The following is a 24,985-nucleotide window of genomic DNA, read 5'->3' as shown; positions in this document are numbered from 1 at the left end:
ATCACTTTCACTCGTTTTTCTGCCTCCAAACATGCCAAGCAAACCAGCTTAAGCACACCTCCTCATGCAAGTCTCGTGGCACAGCATGTCATGTTGCTTGACAGCAGGGAGAAGACACACGCAACTGTGTCCACCAAGGCTTCCTTCAGGCAAGGAATGAAGGTCTCAGCAGCTGGACATCCTGGCTACATGCACTCCTACTGCCTGGATGATGGCTTCCTGAAAACATTGATGGCTTTCTAATAAACCACACTGGAACTTGCCGTCCCATTTGTGCACGTCCAGGTAGCTCTTCCTGTATCGTGCCTGGGGTAGAGAGTGTAGGAAGGGGGTGGTAGAGGAGGCACTCACATCATCGGCCAGGCGGAAGCTGAAATGGGACAGCAGCACGGCGACGGCTGTGGTGTAGTTGAGTTTGGCCAGTGACATGCCGATGCACTGCCTGTTGCCCTCCAGGAAAGGCATGAACCGCTTCACCTGCACAACGCGCACAGACTTGTCACCACTCCATTCCTCGTGCGACTTCTCACCGGCAAGAATGAAATCATCTGCATGGGTGGGAACGTTTCCGAAGAGTGCTCAAAGACAGAAATCCACTGAAGTGCATTGAAAAAAGTATGTACTGCCCATGGCAAAGCCGGCACGCTGCACGCTTTCGCTGAAAATACCACAGAGCAAATGTGACTTCCTGCTTTAACCATGTTGCTCATCAAGTTCATACCTTCGCTTCCTGGTGATCTGGGAGCGCCTGTGGCGTGCCAGCATATTCACCAATGCTGGGTGTACACCTCCTAACAGGCTCCTCCGCGCAGCTGCTCCTTCCTACATCCTGCAAAGTCTCTGCGCCGGCCTCCTGCCTGCTGCTGCTTGTGCTGCACGCTGCAGTGCAGTCAACCTCTACACTGCTGACGCGGGTGCCGCTGCTGTCTCTGCATCTCTGCGCTGCGTTCCCTCCCGGGACCACCCGCCGTGCCACCTCCGCATTCGGCTCCAGCCAACGCTCCTGCAATGGTTATTTATTTAAATATCTAGGCCTGTCATACGAAACCTCGAAGAGCTTTGCAAAGGGTGCATCAACAGAAGTCAACAACTATTTGAGTACTGCTTCCACTGGCATCCGCTGCCTTTGGTAGTCTCAATCTCAAGAAGCGGCGCACCATGCTCAATATATTAGCATGCAGAATGAATTGCACCCAAGTCTGCACAAAATTTTACATGCAAAAGAGAAAATGCAACCCTTTGTTACAGCGCGTGGCATGTTCACCGGAGTCGATGACTATACTACCGGCAGAAATTGTTCTTGCAGAAAGCATCAGTCTCTTATTTCTGACACTTGACAAGGCAGGAATCACCGGCAGGAATTCTGCATGTCGCTCGTAGTTGGCGGATGTGTTGTGCATGGCGAAGACGTGGATGAGTATGGCTGTGCCGGCCGGGATTGTGTACTGCCCAACCTTCACATCCGCCAGCGCCTTTCGCAGCACCAGAGGTGCCACGCTGTACATGCGCTGCGACTCCTGCATGCCAACACGCATTCTGCCTATTCAGGTTGCCAAATCCAAGCATGAAGAGCCTGCTGTGGGATGCTGTATACCAAAGCAGCTCTGCAAGACGTATCTTAATTAGTTATCTATATAAGTTATCTGTGAATGTACAGTTGTTTCGAGCTCCCCAGCCTCTCATTTTGCAACTCAAATTGGATGTGGGCAGGCCATATCTCTTTTGCAGCAGTGACACGGTAGATTCGTTGAGATCCAAATAGAGGTGAAATGGAGACATCAAAGCAGCATGACATCCTGTTATAATGCAGCTGCTCTTACGGACTCTTCTTGGGGTTCTTCCTGCATGCCCTGCTGAGCTGAGATGTGGTGGCCTCAAATTCTGAAGAGTTCCTGCAGCTGTGCTCCGCGATCCGGAGCATATAAGCAAGACATGGGTTGCCAATCTCATGATTTCAAGCAAAGCTGGCTCACCTGTGCTTTTCCTGAACCTCAGAAAGACCAAATACAATCAGCTGCATGGCTGCAAATCAGGTGCAGCAGCGATACAGCAGATTTGAAGTGGGCAATTTGAGATTCGACGGGTGCAGGAACGTTGCAGCAGTTCAAATTTGAAATTGAAGTATTTGTGCGCTGCACCTTGAGGACGCAGTTGAGGTAGGTGAGTCGTGACAGGTCAGCATGCGTCAGTTCGCGCGGCTGCGGCCGCTCCGGGGTTACTAACAGCCCCGCCTCGTCCAGCTCAGCAGCCAGCCTGGCCTCCACCTCCGGGTGCTGACTAATCAAATACCTGCGCCACCATCAGCAGACACACCAATTACTACTCCCATTCATGTCAAGATCTGACACTGCAATGAAGGCATGCAATGTCCGAATTCAAAATCCAACATTGAGACATTCAGTGTTCCTACGACTATCTGTTCCACAATAATTGTCTTGCAGGAGCATTGAGGCGGTGCTAGAGTGCTGCCAGGACAAAATGCACGTGGTGAAAATGAAAAAGCAGTGCAAAGTGCCAGCATATTAATCTCAACCAAACCACCTCTTTGCAGAGCTGTCAACCGCCTTGCAGCATCAAACAGCCGCTGCCATGCGCCAGGTATGGTATCATGTTTTCTACAAATAAGTTTGCTTTATGTTGCAGAAGAGCATGCTGTCAGGACAAAGTGCAGGTGCAAAGGTAAGCAGCGCACAGGGCCCAGGTGATGGCGTGGGCGGTGGTCTCCATGCCGGCCATGAAGAAGATGCTCAGCTCGCTCCACAGACGCACAAACGGCAGCGGCTGGCCCGCGCCGTCGCGCACCCGCATCAGGTGCGCCCCTATCGAACAGTCCTCCTCCTCCGACCGCTCACCCCTACTCAAATGCACCGTTTGAATTAGAACTCGAATTCAAATCCAATTCAAATTTGAACTATGAAAATTGCACATGACGGTGCCTAATTATGAAGAACTATTGGCTTTGCCGCCTTCTGTTGCAGGGCACACAGAGCAGCGCTATGTATCGTGATGCTTCACAGTGGGATGAAATTTACATTGGGGGTGAGTAGTAGACGGTAGGATTGCTTGGCAGAAATCAGTGATACCGTAACCTCTATAAACTAGGAAAAGAAAATAAAATGGATGTGAATTTCCTGATGGGTTGGTGGTACTGTATATGGCGCACCTGCTCCTGACCTTCTCCACCAGGCTCCTCATCATGTGCAGCAGCCGGTACTGCACCCGGTGCACCGCTCTCCTGTTATTCCATGCCTGCACATGCCACACAACCTTTTCAGCTACAAGCACTAACAACCTGCGCCGTGGCCCGTTTAGATGTAGACCTTGCTGCAGCATCTGTTTCAGCATTGGAGAACTTGCACATGAAAGTGATGATATATCTGAAGTGGCCCATCGAGGAAGTTTGTGGTGGCACAGAGCGTCACCTCTGGCAGGAATGGGAGCGCCCTCAGCACAGGCCGCAGCGGGTTGCGCATGTCATTCACGCCAATCGCACAACCTGCAATGCCAGACAGCTCTCACATACAGCACTTTGCACTGACCACAGGCGCCTCTGATACAGTTGAAATGGTCTCGATAAACCACCCTTTGACCGAATAACACCTTGACTGGGCATGTTCTCTGCTGCCAAGAGATATACATGGCGTATCATCCATATCTTTAGACACAAGCTCCTCACAGATCAGGAATCAGTCCATGCATCTGTAAATCTGTACCCGAATGGCAGCACGCGGTCTCTATCACGTTTTTCCCTTGCAGCCATAGCAGATGATGCACAAGACATGTCATGCCAAGATAATGCGAGCTCATTGGAACAATGCAGAGATTACGTCATGCATCTGAAACTTTATTGACAGGTGGTGGCGCGCACCCTCTTTGATGGTGCGGCAGTCGGACGCGCCGGGGCCGGCCAGGTCGGCAGTTGCGCGGAAGTCGTGCCCGAAGCCGACGCGTCCAATGACGTCGAATGACTCGCACTGCAGCGCTCCGTCGATGTCTATCGCGCGTTCGGCCCCGTGCTCTTTCAGCCTCTGCACCAGCCGGCCCGCCACCTCCAGCACCGTCCCAAACCCCTTCCTACAATTAATTGAGGGGGTTTGGGTTCAGGGTTTTCAGGGTTGGGATCTACATTGCAAATCAACAATGCACATGCAAAACAACAATGCACATGCAAACCATATGCGCATACTGAAGGACATTGTGGCTTTGGCTGTCCTGTCCTATCCACTGCAGACAGTGGCTGCACCCTTTGCCTATTTCTAATCTCCTAAGCTGCTGATATGGCCCCTAAGGTAATTTAAATCCTTGCAAATCTTGGTTTTGTGTGCTTAGTACAGTTTTGCACGAGGCCCGCATTGCTCGGTGGCTTTTGATCCCGTTGGGTTTCTTGAGAACAGCAACTATCTGTCGCAGCACGAGTGGGACAGAAGTTGCACGCCGCTGCTACACGTACCTGATGTTGGTGCTGTTGAAAGCTGGTGCCACTCCCTTGCGCACGATGCGCCAGTAGGGATCCGCGGTCGCCGTGGAAATCAGGCACGGCTGCGGCGGGTCGCTCGTTCCCTGCGCAGCATGCACATCATGCATGTCTCAAGCCATTACTGAGAAAACATTCATGGCTCTGCCTGCCAGTGTCTTCGCCTGGCAGCACTCCACTCTAGAGCACCAGCCCTTGCTCCGCACTCCCAGCAGCCAGACAGTCCCAAAGAGTGCTCCTCCTCCCAATCGGTAATTGTTTACTAAATCGTACAGGGGCAACGCTGTGCCCTTGTCCTTTCCTGCACTGCTATTCTGAACTATCCATGACGGCACATGGAAGACTGTAAGCTGGAGGAGGAAACGCGCCCTGTCGAAGCAGTCATAGATGGGCAGCGGCCATCCACGCGGCTTGTCTATGAGGTCCGGCCGCTTTGTGCCAATGTCCAGCACCGCCGATGCCAGCCAAGGATCGCTGATCTGCACACACTGCGCCGAGGTGCACAAAATGCATCAGTGTTGTGCGGTCCCCATGACTGTGCAATTTCTTGTCCTTAAGTACTGTGTGGCATCTGCCTGAGAATGCAGTCTCCTACTGCACTTTGCTGACCCTGTTCCAGCGTCCCAGAAGCATGCCTCCTGCTGCATCTTCTCCTTTTCAAGTCGCCTCCTTTTCAAATACTTTTGCTTGCGCTTCAAGACACCTCAAATTTACATGCATGCATGCAGACGGAAATTGCCCAAGGCCACCCCAAAGCCCTCTATGCCCAACAGAAGTCTGCAAATATCTCAGGGCATGATGGAACAGAGGGTGAATCCGCGCGCACATTGAAGAACAGGATGCGAAAGTAGAAGATGCCTCCCAAGCGCTCACAGTCATCCTGGCCCAGCCGGTGCAGGTCCATGCGCTTCCAGGGGGCATCGGCCGCCAGAGGATTCCCCGCTGACGACCTGGGGATGCCCTGAGCCTGCAGAGTCCTCGCTGCGCGCTCGAATGGCAGCAGGAAGGCGATCGCCTGCCCCACAAGCAATGACGTCTTATTACTGTCCCTCATGCAGAGGCAGCTAAGCAAATATATCGATGGCGCTTCATGCCAGCTTGTAAAAGCAAGCCAGCATACAAGACGGAGCCTGATTCACAGACAGTAGATGGCAAGGCTTCCCGTGTTTACGAGATCTATCTAAAAGTGGGATTCTAGACCCACACAACGTCAACATTCGTTAACAGAAATTAGGACAACATGTCTATGTGATGTCAACAAAAGGCTATCGGTTATCTGTGCTGCACCATGTCAGCAGAGGCAGCATCCACGTGAGCCAGAAAGTATGTTCAGACTTCGCAGATCTCCTTGGGAAATGAGATTCAGTGTTCTAAATATAATTTTGACGACGTGAAACATCGCAAGTTCCGGTTGACAAGCTGATGCCCGAGTTCGGGCGACTGATCCAATATTGTAGAGAAAGGGACCCCTGCCGTGGCACCACATTTCGAGACGTGTAAAGTCTTCGGGCTGCACCTTGATTATCAATACTGCGGCAATAAATGCAATTACGGAGGCCGTTAGAGCGTGCATTGAGACGCCCTCCGAAATCGGGCTGCTCGGCCATGCTTCCGTGCAACTGCGCAAGTCCTCCATCGCTGGGAGCGTCTCACTCGACTGCTCGCGCAGCTCGTTATGCTTTCTCAATTCATACGATGACTGGTATCAGACCGTGTGAGGCCCATAACTGGAAGCACAGGCTGTACTGCAACAAGAAGGTCAAGTCAACGTGAATTCGGAACGGATTTCCGGAAGATTACATTTATTGTACCATGCCCGTTCAGATTTTGAATAGGAAAAGTGAGTCGTTGACTGTTAGTGAATCTGCCCTAGGATAATGGGGAGTAGAATAGTGTAGGGGAACAGTGTGAAGTTAGCGTAGGGTTCTATTCCCCTTGCTAGCATCGACTTCTTGGGCCTTCAATACCACAAAGAGTGTCTAACAAGCGAGCTGTACAGGTGCACGCGGCAAGACTGCATCACGCAAACAGCCCTGAAAAAACTGCCCTGCAGCTACCAATATGGGCTGCAGGAGCAAAAATGCTGATTTCACGCTATAGCTGATCAATCTCCATGGGTTCCACGGTCCCATCAGGCTGACCAAGCCTCCAGTCCGGCCCATACACCTCATACAGGCGCTGTGAAACACCCCCAGTGTCCCCTTGTGGATGCAGCGGCAGCTGATCTCGAAGATAGGCCCAGCCCAGAGTGAAGTTGAGGCACTCCATCCGCCAGGCTTCAGGGTCATACCGCCGCCCCTGCGCCAGATCTGTCTCCAGCCGTAGCAGCCACAACGCCCACCTGCACGCCAGTGCAGCCTGTCTTTCAGACCCCACACACTTTTCTGCGACGTAATGATCCCCTCTGGGGAAGAATTTGGGAACCATGCTCCCCCTCTTGAGGGCTGCCATGGCGTTGATTGGCTGCATTGCGAGCAGCACTCAGGCCCGTAAATGGTGCCCACCGTCTAAAAAAATTGAGAGAATCTGCAGTGGTCTTCACTGCATGGCACTCAAAACATTGCCCCTAAACGATCAGATGAATACCCCGGGGGGTATAACCCCTCCCCTGGCAGGGCATGTACAGTGCAGACTTGAATGCGAAAAGCTCGTACAAAAGGCATTGCGAAGGATCAGCGGCATGCACCTGGGCTTATAGTAGCTGCTGATGAGGCCGGCCCACTCGCGATTGGCATAGTCCTCGATCTCGCTGCCGCCGGTGTCGCTGGTGCCCCACACAGTCAGCTGCTTGCGCAGATTCCACTCGTACAGCCGCGCCTCCGCTTCTGTGTGGCCCGCGCTGCTGGCTTCCTCCAGCTTCGGCCCCAAAAGGAACCCCCTGCAGATGGCGCCAGTCCTCAATGTCTGACTTCCTGTGCATGGCTGCTTGTGATGATACTGCATGGACGCTTGCGTTGAAGCCTGGTGCAATAGGCATCACAGAGAGAGAAACATTACCATGTTCGCCAGTCCACAAGGCTGATAAAATGTCACATGGCTGTACGCTTCACTGCAAAAGCAGAAAGCTCAAGACCAGACACTTCAGAGAGCCAGATATTGCTGCTGGTATCACAGCACCCAGGAGCATTGTCCAGATCAGCACAAAAAAGCATAGTTCAAATTGAAGTCATCAGCTACTGTTGCAGCTGCCCCCACCTGTTGGTGGCCAGCAGCTCCTCCAAATCATCCAGAAGCTGCAGCAGCCGCGCGCCCTCTCTCCTCACCACGATGCTGCGGCCGTCCACGTATGCCTCTGCAACCGCCTTCCAGATGTCTGTGGCTCGCTTGCTGATGACCTGGCGGCCCACGTCCACCAGGTCATAGCGATACCCCTCCACTTGCTGCAGCTCACCCGCAGAGCGCAGAAGCAGTCCCCAGGCGTCCACCACCTGTGCAGACCAGGCCCTGTTCAGATCAGCAATACTAGGATGCTCTGATGTGCAATTATGTCACCTAGATAAGCATGAAGGTGCACAAAGCCAATCTGCCTGCCGTGCATGAATACCAGCGACCTGCAGCGACAACCACTGAAACAGCTTGCTCCCTATCCTGATCCTGTCCATGAAGCAAAGGCTGCTATCTCCTGGTCTATCTAAATCAAGCCGCAAGGATGAGCCGCTTGTCATTGCAAAGCTGGTCGGTAGTCTCATGGTGCATATGAACCTCAAATGCAGATCCGAAGCACTCTTGTCACTGCAATTTGCAGCTACAGCCATAGCAGGAAGCGTCACCTGCTGCTCATTGTACCACAGGTGTGGCTTGAGGCCCCACAGCCCGACTTCGGCGGGCGACAGCCCCGGGCGGCTGGTGGGAATGTCACGGCTGTGGTCCGTGTGCCCGTCCGTGGCATTGTACACACTACGCAGCAGCAAATCCCACGCCACCAGCGCTGTCGGCGGAGTTGAATTCCCATATCGCCTCCGCGCGTAGGCCTCTATCCAGCCTTCCACCTCCACTGGCTGCCTCCTGCAAGCCCACGGCAGTCAAACGTGTCTGTCATACACCTCAAAAATTTCTGAAGTCATGCTCTGGGAGGGACTTTTTAATCAGGCTCGAAAAATTCCTTGTTAATGCTGCCCTTCAGCCTGCAAAGAAGAAGGAGATGAAATTGTGCAACCTGAGCAAGGTAGGCCAAGCATGCAAGCCACACTATTAAACTTGGACAAGTCTGACAAGGCTGGCCACCACAAGGTTTCATCCTGCCGCATCTGTTGACTTGTTCAGGCAATGCTGCACGAGCACTCTCACCTGAAAGCCCACTCGCTCATCAGCTCGTACACCACTGGGTTCTGCTCAATACCCTCTGGGCACATCCCTATCCCAATCAGACCTGCAACACCATCAATCTGTCCCTTGCCATACTATCTTGTAGCTCTGCACCACTCAATATGCCCAAAAGGTTGGATCAGAAAGCAAGTGAGAATTATAGGTGTGCAGGAGGACTGCCGCATGCCTGTCTGAGCCTCCATAGCCTCAGCTGGCCCCCGGGCAACAGCCTCCAATGCACCGTACATCTCAATGTTGCCGCCAAAGTTGTGGAGCATGCAGTAAATGAATGGCGCCCCAAAGAATGACTTGGTGCTCTTCCAGAGAGGGAACACCTCTGCATACAGGTCCAGCATTATGAGCGCATCCCGCGGCACCCCAGACACAAGCGCCTGCATGGCAACATGCCCTGTCGGATCCCTGAGTCAATTTCTGCATATCAACAGATCAGTGTCTGCATGGCAACAAGCGCTATCAGATCTCTGAGTCAACTTGTCTGCATATCAAAGAAACGTGCCACACAGTACGCTGACTATACATATTGGAGTGCAGGGATGCCAATCTGAGTGCTGACCTGTATTTGAGGTGGCTGCCAAAACTTCTGGTTGTCATAGAACAGCCAGGCTTGCATCAGCCATCTGGCGCTGGGATCTGCAGCTGCCATAGCCTGCATCAAACCGTTGCAAATCAGGCTCACAGGCTTTCAAAATAGATGAACATAGAGGCAGAATTGTGTTTGGAGAAAGGTTGCGCACGTTGTAGATAGCGCTGGTGACACTAGTGAGGTAGGCTGGATCAGAGGAGGGCGGCGTCATCTCATTGAAGGTGTCCGCCGAGTAGAAGCCCACTTCATCACTGCCGTACTCCTCCCTCAGTACCTGCATGACATAGAACATCTGCCATTCGGAAACCTTTTTCCTGGGCAGATTTCATGCTTTTGACAAGCCTCTGCTAGCCAGAAGTTGGATTGCTCGTAGCCACACCTAGCCTCCAAGGGTGCCTGGCAGTCTCAGGAAGTTACCACTGGTTTCTGATCTTAATATGGAGGTGATCGTTGCCTTGACAAAGGCGCTGCCGATCTCCTGGAAGAGGGGCTCCAGGGGGTCCAGCAGGTGCACGCAGCAGTAGCGCGCCGGGAAGCTGCACCAGTTGTCAGAGCGGCTGATGCGCGCGGCTGGCCGCTCCCGCGCAAGCGCCCCTGGCACAAAGCCGGCAAAGGCCGGGAACACCGGCGACATCCCGAGCTCGCGCATGCGCCGCACTATCTTGCGCTGCAGCTCTGCGAGTAAATCATTCCAGTCAGCTCCCGCATTGTTTTTCACTCAGGAATAAGACCTACTGAATCCTCTGATATATTGATATGAAATTAAGGAAATGGGATTTAGTAATATATTTGAATCAACAACAAATTCATATCTAGTAGGCTGAGCTTCCCAGAGAGAGCTCCTGTGAAGGTGGTGCAGCCCCAGTCAAGCACCTTCAAAGCAGCCATATACTACCAAAAGATTTGAATTTTAGGGAACGGCCGCTTGGAAGCGCAAGGACAACAAAGCCTGGAGCACAGGGATAATTTTGGGTGCTATTTGGTGATGTCACCAGTGAGTCAAATGGTATGGTGGCTGAGACAGACCAACCTGCCTGGTCATCAATGTAGCTCTGAGGCAATGGGCCCCCATAGCCGCGTAGGTTGCCCATCCGCTGCCATGCCAGGAAGGCCGGCCCAGCAAAGAAGGGCTCCAGATCCTCAGCACTGATGTTAAACTGCGCCCACACCTTCTGCCAAACATATTCCTGCCCTGCACAGCCAACGCATGTGAGCATGCTGGCAATTCCATGTGCAATTGTTGTACCATGAATGTGACATCAACCAGCTGCTGCTATTGCAGGGATGCTGTTGGCAGCATGCGCAGATGTCAGGATTATTTGGAAATGACAAAGCTGTGTAAGTCTGACCTGTAAATGCCAATGGTAAGTTTATTCCCTGCAGTGCCATCCAGTCAATCTCCTGCTCCCATCGTTCCCAGTCCCAGAATGCCATTGAGTAACTGCAGCCATGCAAGAGAATCTTTCCATTGGGACATGCATGTGAGTGACATTGTAAGGAATTGAAGCAAACATCTGCAATGCAGTACCTAGGCGTGACCACATTCTGGTAGTAGCTCCACGGGACACTGCGAGCTCCACGAAGGGGACCTGCCAAACTGATGCGCTCCAAGCTTTCTGGCTTGAAGCAGCTGCTGTCGATATTGTTTCCGCCGGTGAGGTGCCAGGATGTTGAGGAGTTGCATGCGTACTTCAGAAACCAGTGAATGCCAGATGCCATTTCGATGCCTGTCAACGCACAAACCAGTGCTGCTCGTCTTGAAGCAAGTTTTTGGTCAGTAACAAAGGCTGGAACTTGCCCACCAGTAGCTAAAGCACCCTTGGCATTTAGTTGAACACAGCTGTAAGGAAAAGGTTGACATGATGGACGAGTCGTGGTTTGGAGTGGGGTGACATTGCAAGCGCAAAGCAAGCAGAACTTGCTGCTAGTGAAATCAGCTATACCTGATGCTCCCTTCACAACGATGCGCTTTCCATCGGTGTGCACCTCGAAACAGGCTGATTGGATGCTGTCGCAATCAGGAAGAGCTCGCAACTCGAATAAATGCGAGTATTCAGGCAGTATGCGATCAAGAAGACCGTTGACAGCATCGATTTGCTGCGACAGATCGCTTTGCAGGACCGAGATCGTTCTCGGCAGATCCATCGGCAAGGATTTCAACACACCAGAAGCGATGGAACCTGAGGATGCCACGAGTAGAACTAAAAGGCGAGAAAATGTTTTCATCTTAAGATTTCTATCTACAGCCTGAGTGGGAAGCAGTCCATGTCACTCGTGGGGACCTTTTTGTCTGGTAATGGACTTCAGCCATTCAGTATGGTGCAGTACCAATGTTCGGAGCCCCCTATCAACAAAAGTCACAATGTGCTGTAATCTACCAATGAACGGCTTTTCTCATTGGCCCGTCTCCCAATATAGCTTGTCATTAGTGCTGCATTAGTAACAGAACCCACGTGCGCCAAAGTGCCAGCAGAAGTCCAAGACGTGTGCTTTCTTTCGGGATCACAGATCATGTGCGCAATGGCCGGTTGAGGGGACACTTTCGATGTCTAGCTTGAGGCGTCCACACGCCTTCGCTTGGGCGGTTGCCTTCCTGCTGCCCATCGCCTGCCTCACACAGAGTCCCCGGTTCACCTTCAATCCATCAAACTACAACCCTCCAGCTGGAGAGGCCCCGCCGTCCCCTTCGCTGCTGAAAGTCATACAAGGTAAACCACAGAGATCCTGCCTATTTCGGTTCGAGATACTGAGCAGAGCATTCGTACTGGCACGAAACGGCACCATCCCGTGTACTATGTAAACGGCTCAAACAAAGCAGTCTGTGTCACCGTTGTGCAAGGTTGCGCTGTAGAAGTGTTATAAATATCCTTCGATATCACGTCGTCCGCTCTGTTCAGCAAATTCGCAATCAACAGTACAATAGTACGACAACTTGAACTAATAAAATACCTGTCCTTTTGCAACGCATCTCTGCCAGGAGATCAGCCATTCCTAGCATCCCAGCATCTCTTGGCTTAATACCTACTGTCGCGCAGTTGGCGTCTTCTCGACTGCACCCTTTTGCCAAACCTGCAGTTGCTCGATCCAGCTGGCAGATTCGGTCTTCACCACCAGACTGAGAAGGGTGTGTGCCCCATGCAGGCAACGAGACCCAGGTATTTGGTAGGTCCCTGGACACAACAGACCTCCACTTCAAGGGAGCTCCTCTCAGCCAGTTCCCTGGTGTCACCTTCAGAGGCAACAAGGCATGCTCGCCGCACGGCTACCAGGTAATTCGTTGGGACAGATAAACATAATAATCTCAAGAAGCTTACTTTTTGACGCCTTGAAGCCCATGAAACGCACGACTGTAACCAATCGAACGGAACCAAAGAGCCAATCAAATGCGCTGTCTGCGGCATACAGGACTCACTGGCCCTCCACAGCTTTGTCGTGCCAGACCTTGAAACGGATGGACCGGCCATCCGCACATGGCGCGGGACAGGAGACGGCTCCTACCCTCTCCCCAACAAGGTCATCTACCTCGACCTACAGGTGGGCTAGCCGAGGCAGTAAATCCATCAAATCTGATGTCTGTCCCTCATGTGGCATGGCAGTGCTGACAGACAGGATGCAGCAAGCTTCAGGCCCGCTATTTGCCAGAATGGCGCACATGTGTCACATGAATCTGGCATTGCCAGTCCGGCATGGCTTCGTTTAACCAAATATTACTCGATGTATGTGAATCTGTGTTCGTCAGCAACATAACCCAGGTCTTCTGCAGAGTCAAGGGGAAGCTTGACAAGGCTGCGTGCGGTGTGTCTCAGAGCGGCAACATCATCGTGGGGGACATGGCGTTCAATTGGACGCAGCAGGCGCGGAAGATTGACTACACGCTGATCACGCCAAATGTGGTGGATCTGGACCAGTACAGGGCAGCGCTGGGCGACCTGACTGAGATTGTGCAGGGACTGGCCACTGGGCGCCCCCCCTGGTTCTCCGCTGGCTCCCTGTGCAACAATCCCATCCCTGCCCTCAATGAGTGCGCGCTCTCACCGCTCTTTTCTTTGGCTGCTAGCGCTGTGTCTTCCGTCTATATCATGCTACTTCTGGATCTCGCATTGAACGTATGAAGAATTGGGACCGTGCTATTCTGGAGTATGCCATTTGGTGCTGGACAGTGCGCATGTTACACCTGAACAACCAGGTGAGGCACCTGACTGAATGCCTGGAATCAGGTTTGGGACAATGGGGGGTCCTCATTGGCGGGACACTGCCGCTTCCAATTCTTCGCCACCTAGATGAAGAAATGGCAATGTCTTTCCACTGACCCACCCCACCTTCCAAAATGTGATGGCTGGCTTTCAGCCAGTTGTGCAGTCGACAAAAAGGCCGCAGAGTTCTTATGCTTGAGATATGGTGCGCCAGGACATGGAGGTATCTGCAGAGCATACAAGAGGAGATCAGCAACAGCTCAAACGTGAGCGGCGGGCTGCGGCCGACGGAGATCCGGTTGCGGTCGGGGTGCATTGAGGAAATTGAGACCAACTACAAGGGCGACGCCGTCTCTGATATCCTGTCCAATATCTCTGGCGGTGATGAGTGCTGCCAGAACTGCAGGTCAGTGGTCAGCTGCTGTTGGGCTCGCACGAGACCTATACCCTGTTGCATGCATGTCCAGAATTCAGCACGCCTATGGGCAAAGACCATGACGCATACACTATCCTGTATGCTTCTCATTGAACAAAAACACTCTGCACCTGAGATCAGCTGTGAAGTCCACCCTCAGGTCATTCATCATATCCCCAAGCAAGGAACGGCTTCCTCAACAATGCAGCCAGGAAATGACAGCATGTGTGTGTTTTGAGACTCGCTAGCAGATACCAGCAATTGCAGTCCTGCAACACCGGTGCACACATGACTGTTGTAGTAGATGGGGCCTGGCAATAACAAGTGTTGGGAAGGTCGTGGGCTGGTATTATTCGTATCGCCATCACTGAGTGATACTTGAAGGAGAAGCCAAATGCACAAACGTTTGTAATCACCAATCACAAAATGATCTGTCATGCTGGCGCGCGCAGGAACACGACGGGGTGCAATGTGTGGGTGTGGTGTCCGCTGACAAGCGGCTGCGCGACTGGCAGCGGCGCATTTCCCTACCTGGGCTGCCAGCTCAAGTTCCAGGCCAACGTCAGCACCTCTGCTGGCCCCCAGCCCCTGCCCCAGGCCTGGAGCCGCGGACCCCCTACCGGCTTTGTCTCAGGTGGGCGGGCCCCCCTGTCATTTTCATGCCTATTGGCTTTGTCTCGAGTGAGCTCTTCTGATCCGCATGTTACTCTGATATAAAATGGGTCCACTGCATTATACCAGCGCCTAAGCGCACCTGACTGGCGACCTGAACTTCAAATTCTTTTCTTATTTTGTCACCAAAACCTTGAGTGATTGGTGCTCGGTGCTAAATTGTCCAGCTAATCTAGCCAAGGCATGTCTTAAGCTGTCTCAGATTGTAAGGCGAATCCTCGGCCTGTCACAGTGCCTGGAAATTGTCATGTGCATGATGTGGTGTTGTCTGCTGCGCAGGAAGGTTGGCGTACACATAGCAAAGCTACACGGGAGTGAACCGCAAAGAGTGCGAACGGATGGAAGTGAAGCAAGAGCTGAGTGTTATGGAACCTTTAACGAATGCCACACCAACATGGCCAGTGAATATGCGTAGGAGTAACGAAGCTGCCTGCTTAGAAGGCCAGAACTTTTCGTCAAGAAGCCCATTGAACAGACAAATATTGAAGAGTGGAAGAATCAAGCGCTGCTGGCAGCACTGCTGCTGCACTGACAGCCTGCTGAAAACTAGCGCTATGCGTTTTACTGAACATTAATAAGCTTGGTATATTTCTTAAGGCTGCATGCCTTCCTCCATCACTTGGCTACCTGTGCCGCGACTTTGAGGCTTTTTGTGAAACTTTGAAAGATTCATGCCAGATGTGCTATGTGCTGGACATGCGTCCGATCGCATGTATGTGCCATTCTGCGTGCTTATTCTGGTAGGTAGCCTTAGCTGTGTAGTGGATCACATGGCGATGTCATTGATGGTGGTGGTCGGCGACGGCTGATAGTCAGAGTTTGACATGTCTTGCGCTGCGTTCATTGTCGCTTTGTTGTCCGCTTCATCGCAGAGAGCCCGCTGGGGGGAGGTATCTTGTGTTTGCACTCAGTGCATGCAGCGTTGGGTGTCCTGACCAGATACCTGCCGGGCAGTGGATCTTCAAATAGCTCGCATGCATGTGGCTGTCATTTGATACAATTGATTGTGGGTGTGAGCCTGTGATAGGGTGGAGTAGAGTGGACTGCTTACTCACACCCATCATGAGCTTTGTGGGGTCCTGTAAGACGTAGTCAGTCCCGGATATGCATGCCAGGATTTGTAGCTGTTAATTCACATAAACTGTGAGTTTGGGGCAGTGAAAGGCCATGTAGCACATGCTGGAAGGCACTAACTGTCATGGCAGCAGACCACTGTCAAACTCATCATGGTGATCTACATCAGGTATGTGGGCCATGTTGCTGCACTTGGTGTATTATAGAAGTGCTTTGCATGTAGTGAACGCACCTTTTGGAATCTTTAGGGGCCTCTCGAGTGTGCTAGGAAGCAGTGGTTGCCAGGACCACAATTTCTTGCTACACGCAACCTACACGCAACCTGATCAGTTCATGAAGCACGTTAGGGCCTCATGGAATACCAAGTCCAGAGGCGATGCCACAAGTGGATCGAGCTAGGAATGGATCAGATGTGACCCCACACATGCCACATGGCGGGCAAGGTGACGACCGCACGTGCAAATTTCGGCTCCTCCAAGGATTCTGACAAGACCAGCTTTAGGCAGATCCCTTAGTATCTTTCCACGATTGATCGCACCACTTGCTTCGTAAAATTTACAAAAACAGGCATCCAAAGGCCCTCTCCTGGGCGGTTGGCCTTCTGCTGCCCATCTCGTGCCTCACAGAAGGGACCTACGGCTATCGTCCTCCAGCTGGGGGAGAAGCCGCGCCGTCAATGTTCCAGGCCAATGTCAGCACCTCTTCTGCACCACAGCCCCTGCACCAGGCCTGGAGCCGCGGACCCCCCACCGGGTTTGTCTCAGGTGGGCGGGCCCCCCTCTTGCCTGCATGCAACTGTAAAAGGCTTCGTCTCAGGTGGGGCCTTCTGAAGACCGTGCCTCTAAAAAATACATGGCACCAGCCATGGTCCAATCCAGCTGGCTGGCACCTTCAACTTCATATAGATTCTGTGCTTTGGTATCGAGAAGGGATTGCTGGGTGAAAGAAAAGGATTTCTTACTGCAAGTAAGGCTTGCCCTGGTTAACCTCTGGTTGGCCAAGCTAAAATTTGTGGTCTGCCCTAGTGCAGGCTTAACTTTCTTTGCATGATATGGTGGTATCATCTGTTGTGCAGGGAGGTTGGCGTACACATAGCGCGAGTCATGTTGCTCAAGGCAATGCAAACGGAACAAGTTTGTCCTACAGCAGAGTGTCACGCTAAGGAATGACACAGTATTTCGATCAAGGGACACAAGTTGAAATATGCAACGAGCATGTTTTGAAGGCCGAACCTTTTGTCGAGAAGGCAATTGATTGCAGACAAGGGAACTGAACGGCTATGAGCCTGTTACTTCAGGGCTGCATGACTTCTGTCTGCCTTCCTCCATTATTTTGGCTGTCAGTGCCATGACTGAACTTTGAAAGGTTTTCAATGACGGTACAACAGATTCATAGAAGATGTGCTCTGTGCTGGACATGCTTCCGATGTATGTATGTGCCACTCGGTGAGCTCGGTCGCCTTAGCGATCCAAGGGATATTCACGTGGTATTAGCTGTCTGCCACGGCCGAGGATGCCTGTAGTCGTGTGTCATGGCGACATGGCTTGCGGTATACATGCAAGGCGGCGCTTTGTTGTGTGCTCCGGCATAGGGAACCCACTACTATCGAGCTGAGATATGTGATGTTAGGAGCGCAGTGCATGCTGCGCTGTGTATCTTTTCCAGATCTTCACCCGGCAGTGGATCCACTCTTGGGAGCCCTTCTCCAGTGCCTGCAAACATTTGGCCGTCACACGTACAGATCAGTGCACAGTAGGGAAGCATCCAATATCATGATCACCTTTGACGGGTCCTGTACAAGAGAGGCAGCTCCAAATGCATGCCAGTGGCTGAAGCTATAGATTTACTGAAAGGCATATTCAGATCACCCCGGCTGGCGGGGGGCGGTACAAATACTGAGCACCGTGCCCACGATTGATTGGGTCTTGCTTGGATCTGGCGAGTCCAACAAGGGGTGGGAATTTGGCAGCCTTTACATGCAGCTTGTCTGCAGACGCACCTTGCCTTCGGCAGGAAAAGCATGTGATAATAATAATATAATAAGAAGAAGAATAATAATAGTAGTAATAATAATAATAATGATCAATGGAACCCCAGCAAGTGCTCTAATGACTCATTAGTAATGAGGTGACTCTTGTGAAATATGGCCGGCCCGGGCGCCTCCGGGACTCCAGAAGTATGACCCTTCAGAGTTCCAGCGTGCCCACGAAAGACAAGAAGCGGTGACAACACATTTCAAGCCTGTCCCAGGACACGCATGCATGATAATAATGCAGAATAGTGCTTGGCTATGGTTGCAGACTAGCTGCCAGCTGCCATAGCAGCTGCATGGCACGTCATCACCACCCAACTGTCGAGGTCCAAGAATCATTTCTCGATGGTTTTGCATCTGAGCTTCAATTGTTTCTTTCACCATGCTGCTGAAAATGCTGTCGAAGGCTGTGATTACCATTTTGCTGCTGACTTCCTCTATTGGCTCATCACAAGATCTTCCAAAGATTGTCTCAGGTATAACAAAACCCTTTCCTTAAACCACACAATGTGAAGTTTACAATGTTATTGAATGTTTGCATCTTTTTTAGCCGGAATTCTAGCTTTAGGACAGCGGTGCTCGCAGAGTGGCAAGATAACAAACATCGGCATCAGCTTTGGTGGGTGTCCTGCAGGCAGAGATCAGGCGAGCGGCAAGCCCTTGGATACCACAGATTTCAAATTCAAGGGAGCAGCTCTCGATGCATATCCGGACACTACGTTCCAGATCAACACGGGATGCTCGCCGTCCGCTCCTAATGACAATCTGGCTGTAAGAACGTTGGTTGTGCCTGTGCTCGAGGTTGAGGGCCCAGCCATACGCACGTGGTGTCAGGGTGGTAGAACTCCAGCTGCAATTGCACCTGCAAGCGTCATCTACCTCGAACCAAAGGTCTGGACGTTGTCCATCCCCATGGCCATGGCCTGCATGCTCACTGGCATGAATACCGAGAAATCCCTCAATTTCCTCTCTTGACGAAATTCATACTTTTTAGGAAGCTTTAGTATGGAAACTGTAATACTTTGCTGCGTTAAATCTTAAGTTGAAAGCATATTTGGTGCAGTGCAGACGGGAGCGCTCGTCTATGGTGTCAGCAACTTCAATTCTTCTCAGAGAACCTACTACTTCACTTACAACCTCACCACCCTCTCTGATGCTGACAAGCCACAGTATAAAAGCGTGCTGGCAGGTTTCATCGAGAGGCTCCAAAACATGGTCGACGGCGAGCCTAAGTGTAACACGCCCATCTCTGCCGTGAACAAGTGAGCATCGGCCCCTCCCTTTATTTCCTGTCAGCAATGTATCATATCTGCTTGCTGCTCTCCCTATTCATGCCTTGGCCAAGTATTTCTCAGCTGCAGCAGCTTGTTTTGTGGGGCATCTGAAAGTCAAAGCAGTGTGAAGGTCTCCCGATGACCAACTCAGTTGATGAGTACTGATGAGTGATTCCTGTGCCCACACAGTCCTTTGGCCTATCTGAAGAGCATCCAGGCAGAGATTTCTGGCAGCCCTGCTTCAGGCGGCACACCTTCAGCTGGTCAGCAGCAGCTGCCATTGGGGTGCAGTCTGGAGGCGAGCGCCAATTACAAGGGGGACTTGCTTTCGGACGTCATGACGCTGCAGGACAGTGACGCATGCTGTCAAGCCTGCAAGTGAGCACTCCCCCTGCTTTGTCATTCCAATTGCCCCTATCAGTCAAAGCTTAGTCATGAGACCTGTGCATGAAACGTCGTTTTCCCTTGAAACTAGTTGTACAGTTGATCCAAGCGGTCTGTTGGCATCCTTGCGCCTTGAATTAATGTAGGACATCAACATGTCTCAGCCAGACGTCATTTTATACTGGAGAACACTGCTTCAGTGGGAGGTTGACTGGGTGTGTGCATGCCACTTGAGTCTGCTGCATCTGTGTGGCACAGGTCCAAGCAGGGCTGCAATGTGTTTGTGTGGTGCCCAGCCAGTGGAGGCTGTGACACGGGTGGAGGCAGCAAGTTTCCTTACCAGGGCTGCCAGCTCAAATCGCAGCCTGGCCTGACTGCCGGGTCCCAGCCAGAGGCCTGGGGCAGGGGCCCTGGCACCACAGATTTTGCCTCAGGTGAACTTCTTCTTCGAACGCCTCTGGCAGGGACTGCTGGAGTTACACCTGTGGTAGAATACGTGAAAACTGCAAGCCTTTAATTCACGGTTACTCCAGCGGCGTGACTAGGTTCACTGCATGAGTCCACGACTGACCGGAGCAAAGGTCGTGCTGCCTGTGTGTTAGGCAAGACCTGCGCATGCGTGTGACATACATTCCGCTTGCGCAGGTCACTTGTTGTCCGCTTGAGCTATCACGATTGCACCAAGCAAGGACGGATTCTGCTGCATGCCGCCTTGCAGCAGATGGAGGCGTGGTGGAGAAATTAGTTTTGGTTTAAAAAGGCGAGCATCGTTGACACGCTGCTGCATGCCATGCCATTTTGTAGGCTGTAGAGATTGGGCTTTGTGTTTGTTCCCATTAATGTTGGTACGTCAGTTGTGGGAGATGCCAATGGCATTTCACCTTCAGAGTTTTATTGATGGCGTTTGCATGCGCACGCATGATTTTTTAGATAGCAGAGAGTTGAAGTGGGAAGGTGTGTTGTACCTTGAAGCATCATAGCGACAATTTTGAAGAACTGATTCTGAAGAGCAGGGTGTGTTGTTGAGAAAATTCTGCACGTGTGTCTTTTTGCAAAATCTTGCGACAGAGCAGCCATGAGTTCCTCTTGCAGGAATAGTGGAAAAGCTGATTGCCCTTAAGCAGCTGCGCCGAGCATGCTACATTCACCAAACCACGCAAGGGCACCGGGATGTAAACGCCTGAATTGCTGAAATTCAGTCATCTTGACCAAATTGAGAAGCTAGTCTGCTGTCCAAGATGCAGACACATTACGTCATCACCACCAAGGAAAGCTGTCTTTGGCTTTCTTGCAAACGGTGTTGTCTAATATTTTAAGCTGGCTCCTTTGGACATCATGCTCTCAACCGCGACGTGCAAATTTTTTGGATGCAGAAGATCTGATTCCAAGGTTGACCTTGAAGAAGATCCAACCTTGAAGAAGGTCAGCAGAATAGGAATAATAATAATAATAATAATAATAATATTATACGAAATGTGTGCATTACCGTGGGAGATATAAATCGATCGTTTGAGATGACAGCAACAGAATATTTGGTAGCTGATCAGGCACAGCTTGCCACATGACTGTAGAGCACCTTACAACCCAACGGAGCTTCTGTCATCAGGGCAATATTAAACATGTTGCAGCTGTGAAACAGTCGAATTTGTTTGAAACGTTGGAAATCCAACAATTGTGCGTGACGGCTGTCAAGCTTTGCAAAGTACTTCAATTCCCAACTTATCAATGAAGCCTTCCGAATAAATAATAGCATTTGCACGCATGCAAGCAGCACCTAAACAATATGACATCTGCTGATCCAGATACTTCTAAATCCCCAGATGTCCCTCTACAATTACAAACCGGTGCACATGACAGATTACACTAGATGGCACTCTCATCGACACGAACTTCAGGAAGGCCCATAGTTTTTGAACCCCCCCTTCATGCTGCAAAGCAAACTGACCTGTGCATGAGCATCTGCCAGTGGCTCTGCAAATGCTGAGCAGCTGGCAACTCTCAGCTTTCAGTTTCAATTGTACTGGAAGTTGATGTTGTAGGGAGCTCCGAGCTTTGGCAGTTGGTTACTCTCGAAGAAATCCTTCGGGTCAAGGACCCGGATGGAGTTCACCGCTGTCAGAGAGGCGTTCAAGAACTGCGAGCAACACACAGCCCAAAATTCAGACACCTGGCTATTGTGCTCTGATGCAATCACAACTGCTGTAGCTCCCCTTGCAAAGGGGGATTTCCCCAAGTCATGCAAGAGAAGGCAGATAAACTCCTGTCGCTATGTCTATGATCTGTATTTGATAGAAAATCCTGTGCAGCGTTGCCGGCCAAAGTTTAGGAGTGAGTACAGGACAATAATGAAGGGAGAAGTGCAGGTGCTGGCTCACCTTGTCGTTCAAGGGGAATTGCTCGTAGCTCCTGGCAGCAGTCTGCACGGCAGGGCCCAGCAGGTAGCCAAACACCGCCTTTTGAGCTGCGCCGCGCGTCTCTGCACCCATGCAGCCAAACACATTCAGGCACTTTCCTACTCAGCATGCTGGCCCCTCAACTGAAAACAGACTCTGATTGCCTGCATACGCGCTGCACATCCCTTCACAGCTGGCCTTTTTGATTCACGCTATGCGGCGCGCAGAGTGCCACTTAATTTGTATCTCTCTCTGAATGGAAACTTTGAAAATTAGACTCATCCCAGCCAGAACTATCCCGTCTGCCGCAGCATTGGCCTAGAGCGACCCTGCCCTCAATAAGCTTACCAAACAAAATTTCCCATTGCACCTCAACAATCCTGACAATAGAAGCACCATGAACATGGGAAACTCACCGCGACCAGTGAGGTCATTGTTGGTGAGCAGGATGGAGGTAGTGACTACGGGGTAGGTCTTCTCGCCAGGCAGGTTGGTCAGGTTGAACTTGGACCAGTCGGCGGTGGCGGCAGGGATGCTGATGTTGACGCCCGGGAAAGTCCAGTCGGCCTTGCTGTACCGGATGAACTTGCCGGCCTCGTTCTGCAGCGCCGCGTCCGGCAGCTTTGCCTTCTTGCCAGCATACGCATCCGTGTATCTGTATGCAAGACAAACCAGCATCAGCGATGCAGTTCTTGCACGGCAGTGTCTAGGGGTGCCAATCTGTTCTAACCCAAGTAGATGCTCAAGCGGATTCCAGCGCTCTTCCAAAACATCATTCTCCTGACCTGGTCATGTCCAATCACCAACGATCTGCCTGCCAGATTCTGCCAGTGCCTGACCTGTGAGCCAGGCGTCATTGAGCAGATATACAATCCAAGACAAAGAGTACTGCATGTCTTCCAAGTTCTTAGAAGCAGCAGGAAGAGAGGGCACGGCCGGACGCACCCAATGGAGAAGGGCGTGTTGAGCAGGAAGGTTGTGACGTTGCCGCCGCCCGTAACCACTTTCGCTGTCGGCCCGGTGGGCAGCGTCTTGTTGACGCCCAGCGCCCAGCTGCCGTTGCCGGCCTGAGACACCCACTGCGAGAACGCGTAGGCGGCCGCGTTGCTGTCCGAGCGGCCCACAACGCGGATCTTCGTGCCTGCAGGGATCGGCGGCTGCAGCTTCCTGCGCCCATTTTAAATACAATCAGGCACAAGTTATCATGCGCAGTCAGTCCATTTGTCCCAATGTATCTGATCAGCACAGACCCATTCAGCGCTGCTTCTGGGTGGAAAAGCATGCAGCTGCAATCTGCTAGCTACCAAAAAATCCGCGCCGGCAGGCTGTATTCGTGCATTTATCAGCCGTGGGAAAGACCCATGCGTTTCCAATTGTCTTCAATCGTCACTGCCCATCAGGTATGCACATGAGATTGTGTTCAAAGTGCTGACAGGGCTGGCAACTAGGTGCAGAGGCGCTCACGTAAGATTGGGGTTGATGGCCAGGATGGCGGGGTCGTCCCAGGTGGTGATGTTGCCCTGGAAGATGGCAGCCGTGACCGGCGCGCTCAGCTGCAGTGTACTGCTCGCATGAAACTCCGGCGTCAAGTTCGCCACTATCACCACTGGACCAAATGAGATGGGGATCTGCAGGATCGGCCTGCGAGCAGCAAACGGCCCCGAGTCACAGAAGCATGTGGCATCTGTCAGCGCTGTGGCAGGATTAGGTGATCTTGGAGCTGTCGAAGAAATGTGTGTCTTGCAGTGCGGGAACGCAAAAGACCCAAGGTGTGGAAGGAGCAAGTGCAGGGGAGAGATTATGGGATGGGTGCACACCTTTGGGCAGCCTCAAAGTCCTTCTTGCTGAGGGGAAAGTCCCCAATGGCATACTGGAAGGTGTTGTTCAGAAACGACTGCTGGCCTGCAGAAGCACAGCAATGCCTTCATTATGGTGTCCATCCAGGTGTGGGACAAAATGAACGCCGCAGACTTGATCCTTGAAAAGTTTTTGACAACGAATGCCTCGTGAAGCTCACCGGCGCCGGTTCCTACTGTGTAGAAGGGAAGATAGAGACCTACACACAAACATCCATGGTGAGGACTGAACTGCAAGAGATTGCACTGCCATGACAGGTGTTCATAAGGCAGAACTGGACATGAAGGTGCGAAGAGTGCAGGGAATTGAAAAGACCCCCTTTCAACATACCCTTGTAGTTGGAGTCCTGGGTTGCATTGCCGACTGCGTCCGAGACGAAATCCCTAAGAGCTGTTCCGCCGCCTCCAACAACTGGACAGGTTGCCAGGCAGGTGTCAGTTCATAAAGCTCCAGGGGTTGACAGTTCTATTCCAATGGCAATTATGTCCCATGTTTCTGAGCTGTAAAGGGATGAAAAGGGATGTAAAGGGATGAAAAGGGATGGGAGGTTCCAATCCCTTAAATAACCCAGAGATGATCCTGCAGACACTGCAAAGCCCACCTATCACACACGATCCTTACTGGTGCCGCAGGCCTATTCTACTGCCAAGCATCTGAGTGCCTGGCAGAAGCAAGTCGCACATTTCCCAGTCAATCAACCCTATTGGGTCATCACTCTTCTATCATAGCTATTCTAGCACCAGCACAAAGCTTCCTGGCAATCCTCTAGCACCAGTGAAGCTGTGAATAAGCCCTAGACGGACCACCTCGACCGATACTAAGGCTTGGCCCTCAGGCTCACTCACGATTGCGGCATCCTTGAAGCCAAAAGCGAATGCCAGGACACCACGGGCTTGGAGCCACTCAAAAAATTTGTTTGAGGAAGAACCCGAGGAGGCACGTGCAACGTAAACGTCCGAGTTTTGTCCACTTTCCCTCAATCCCCCACGATCGAGAGTGTGCTCGGACATTTAGAAGGTAGGTAAGCATAAGCGCATGGATTATAACATTGACGGCCCGGGCTACAGGGCAGACTGCTGCCTGAAAGGGTGTTGCGCCGTCACGTGTGGTCAGGTGGTGGCCTTACGAACTTTGTCAGGGGGCAAAGAAGCTTACTTGTGTAGCTCTTATCTTTCTCCACTCCCTCTACGCTGGACGCTAAGACGAAGATCGCGGCCGCAAGCCACTGCGCAGTCGGCCACCTCAGCTGCTGCTGCCTGGACGTCATCCGGTTTCGGTGAGCCTTCGCGGCTGTGCTGCCTCCCTGAG

At 51.9% G+C, this 24,985-nt stretch overlaps 4 protein-coding genes across 4 annotated transcripts; 2 read left to right on the top strand and 2 right to left on the bottom strand.

The window, feature by feature from the left end:
- Positions 1-6,568: 6,568 nt before the first annotated feature.
- On the bottom strand, positions 6,569-11,528 carry COCSUDRAFT_37819 (hypothetical protein; the record flags this gene model as incomplete). Its single annotated transcript, XM_005645082.1, has 13 exons — positions 6,569-6,815; positions 7,161-7,352; positions 7,670-7,902; positions 8,245-8,479; positions 8,762-8,865; positions 8,986-9,171; positions 9,354-9,446; positions 9,535-9,657; positions 9,838-10,058; positions 10,414-10,575; positions 10,733-10,824; positions 10,912-11,110; positions 11,327-11,528. The coding sequence occupies 13 exons, from the start codon at positions 11,526-11,528 to the stop codon at positions 6,569-6,571; spliced, it is 2,289 nt and encodes a 762-aa protein (XP_005645139.1).
- A 388-nt stretch (positions 11,529-11,916) lies between these two features.
- COCSUDRAFT_48573 (hypothetical protein) lies at positions 11,917-14,962 on the top strand (the record flags this gene model as incomplete). Its single annotated transcript, XM_005645081.1, has 7 exons — positions 11,917-12,091; positions 12,525-12,652; positions 12,789-12,917; positions 13,190-13,404; positions 13,791-13,982; positions 14,444-14,625; positions 14,943-14,962. The coding sequence occupies exons 1-7, from the start codon at positions 11,929-11,931 to the stop codon at positions 14,960-14,962; spliced, it is 1,029 nt and encodes a 342-aa protein (XP_005645138.1). The 5' UTR covers positions 11,917-11,928.
- Positions 14,963-15,889: 927 nt separating this feature from the next.
- On the top strand, positions 15,890-20,183 carry COCSUDRAFT_57736 (hypothetical protein; the record flags this gene model as incomplete). The annotated part of the gene is made up of 7 exons (XM_005645080.1): positions 15,890-15,906; positions 16,305-16,501; positions 18,404-18,540; positions 18,838-19,031; positions 19,335-19,421; positions 19,686-19,861; positions 20,146-20,183. 7 exons carry the CDS (start codon positions 15,890-15,892, stop codon positions 20,181-20,183), a joined length of 846 nt encoding a protein of 281 aa, XP_005645137.1.
- An 807-nt stretch (positions 20,184-20,990) lies between these two features.
- On the bottom strand, positions 20,991-24,944 carry COCSUDRAFT_67436 (periplasmic binding protein-like II; the record flags this gene model as incomplete). Its single annotated transcript, XM_005645079.1, has 8 exons — positions 20,991-21,561; positions 21,803-21,903; positions 22,237-22,475; positions 22,766-22,987; positions 23,285-23,461; positions 23,638-23,722; positions 24,008-24,088; positions 24,833-24,944. The coding sequence occupies 8 exons, from the start codon at positions 24,942-24,944 to the stop codon at positions 21,439-21,441; spliced, it is 1,140 nt and encodes a 379-aa protein (XP_005645136.1). The 3' UTR covers positions 20,991-21,438.
- Between the last annotated feature and the right edge of the window lie 41 nt (positions 24,945-24,985).

Source organism: Coccomyxa subellipsoidea, assembly GCF_000258705.1.
Source record: "Coccomyxa subellipsoidea C-169, whole genome shotgun sequence".
NCBI lineage: Eukaryota > Viridiplantae > Chlorophyta > Trebouxiophyceae > Coccomyxaceae > Coccomyxa > Coccomyxa subellipsoidea.
Note: the sequence above shows the minus strand (reverse complement) of the source record. Positions and strands in the feature narration are given on the sequence as shown.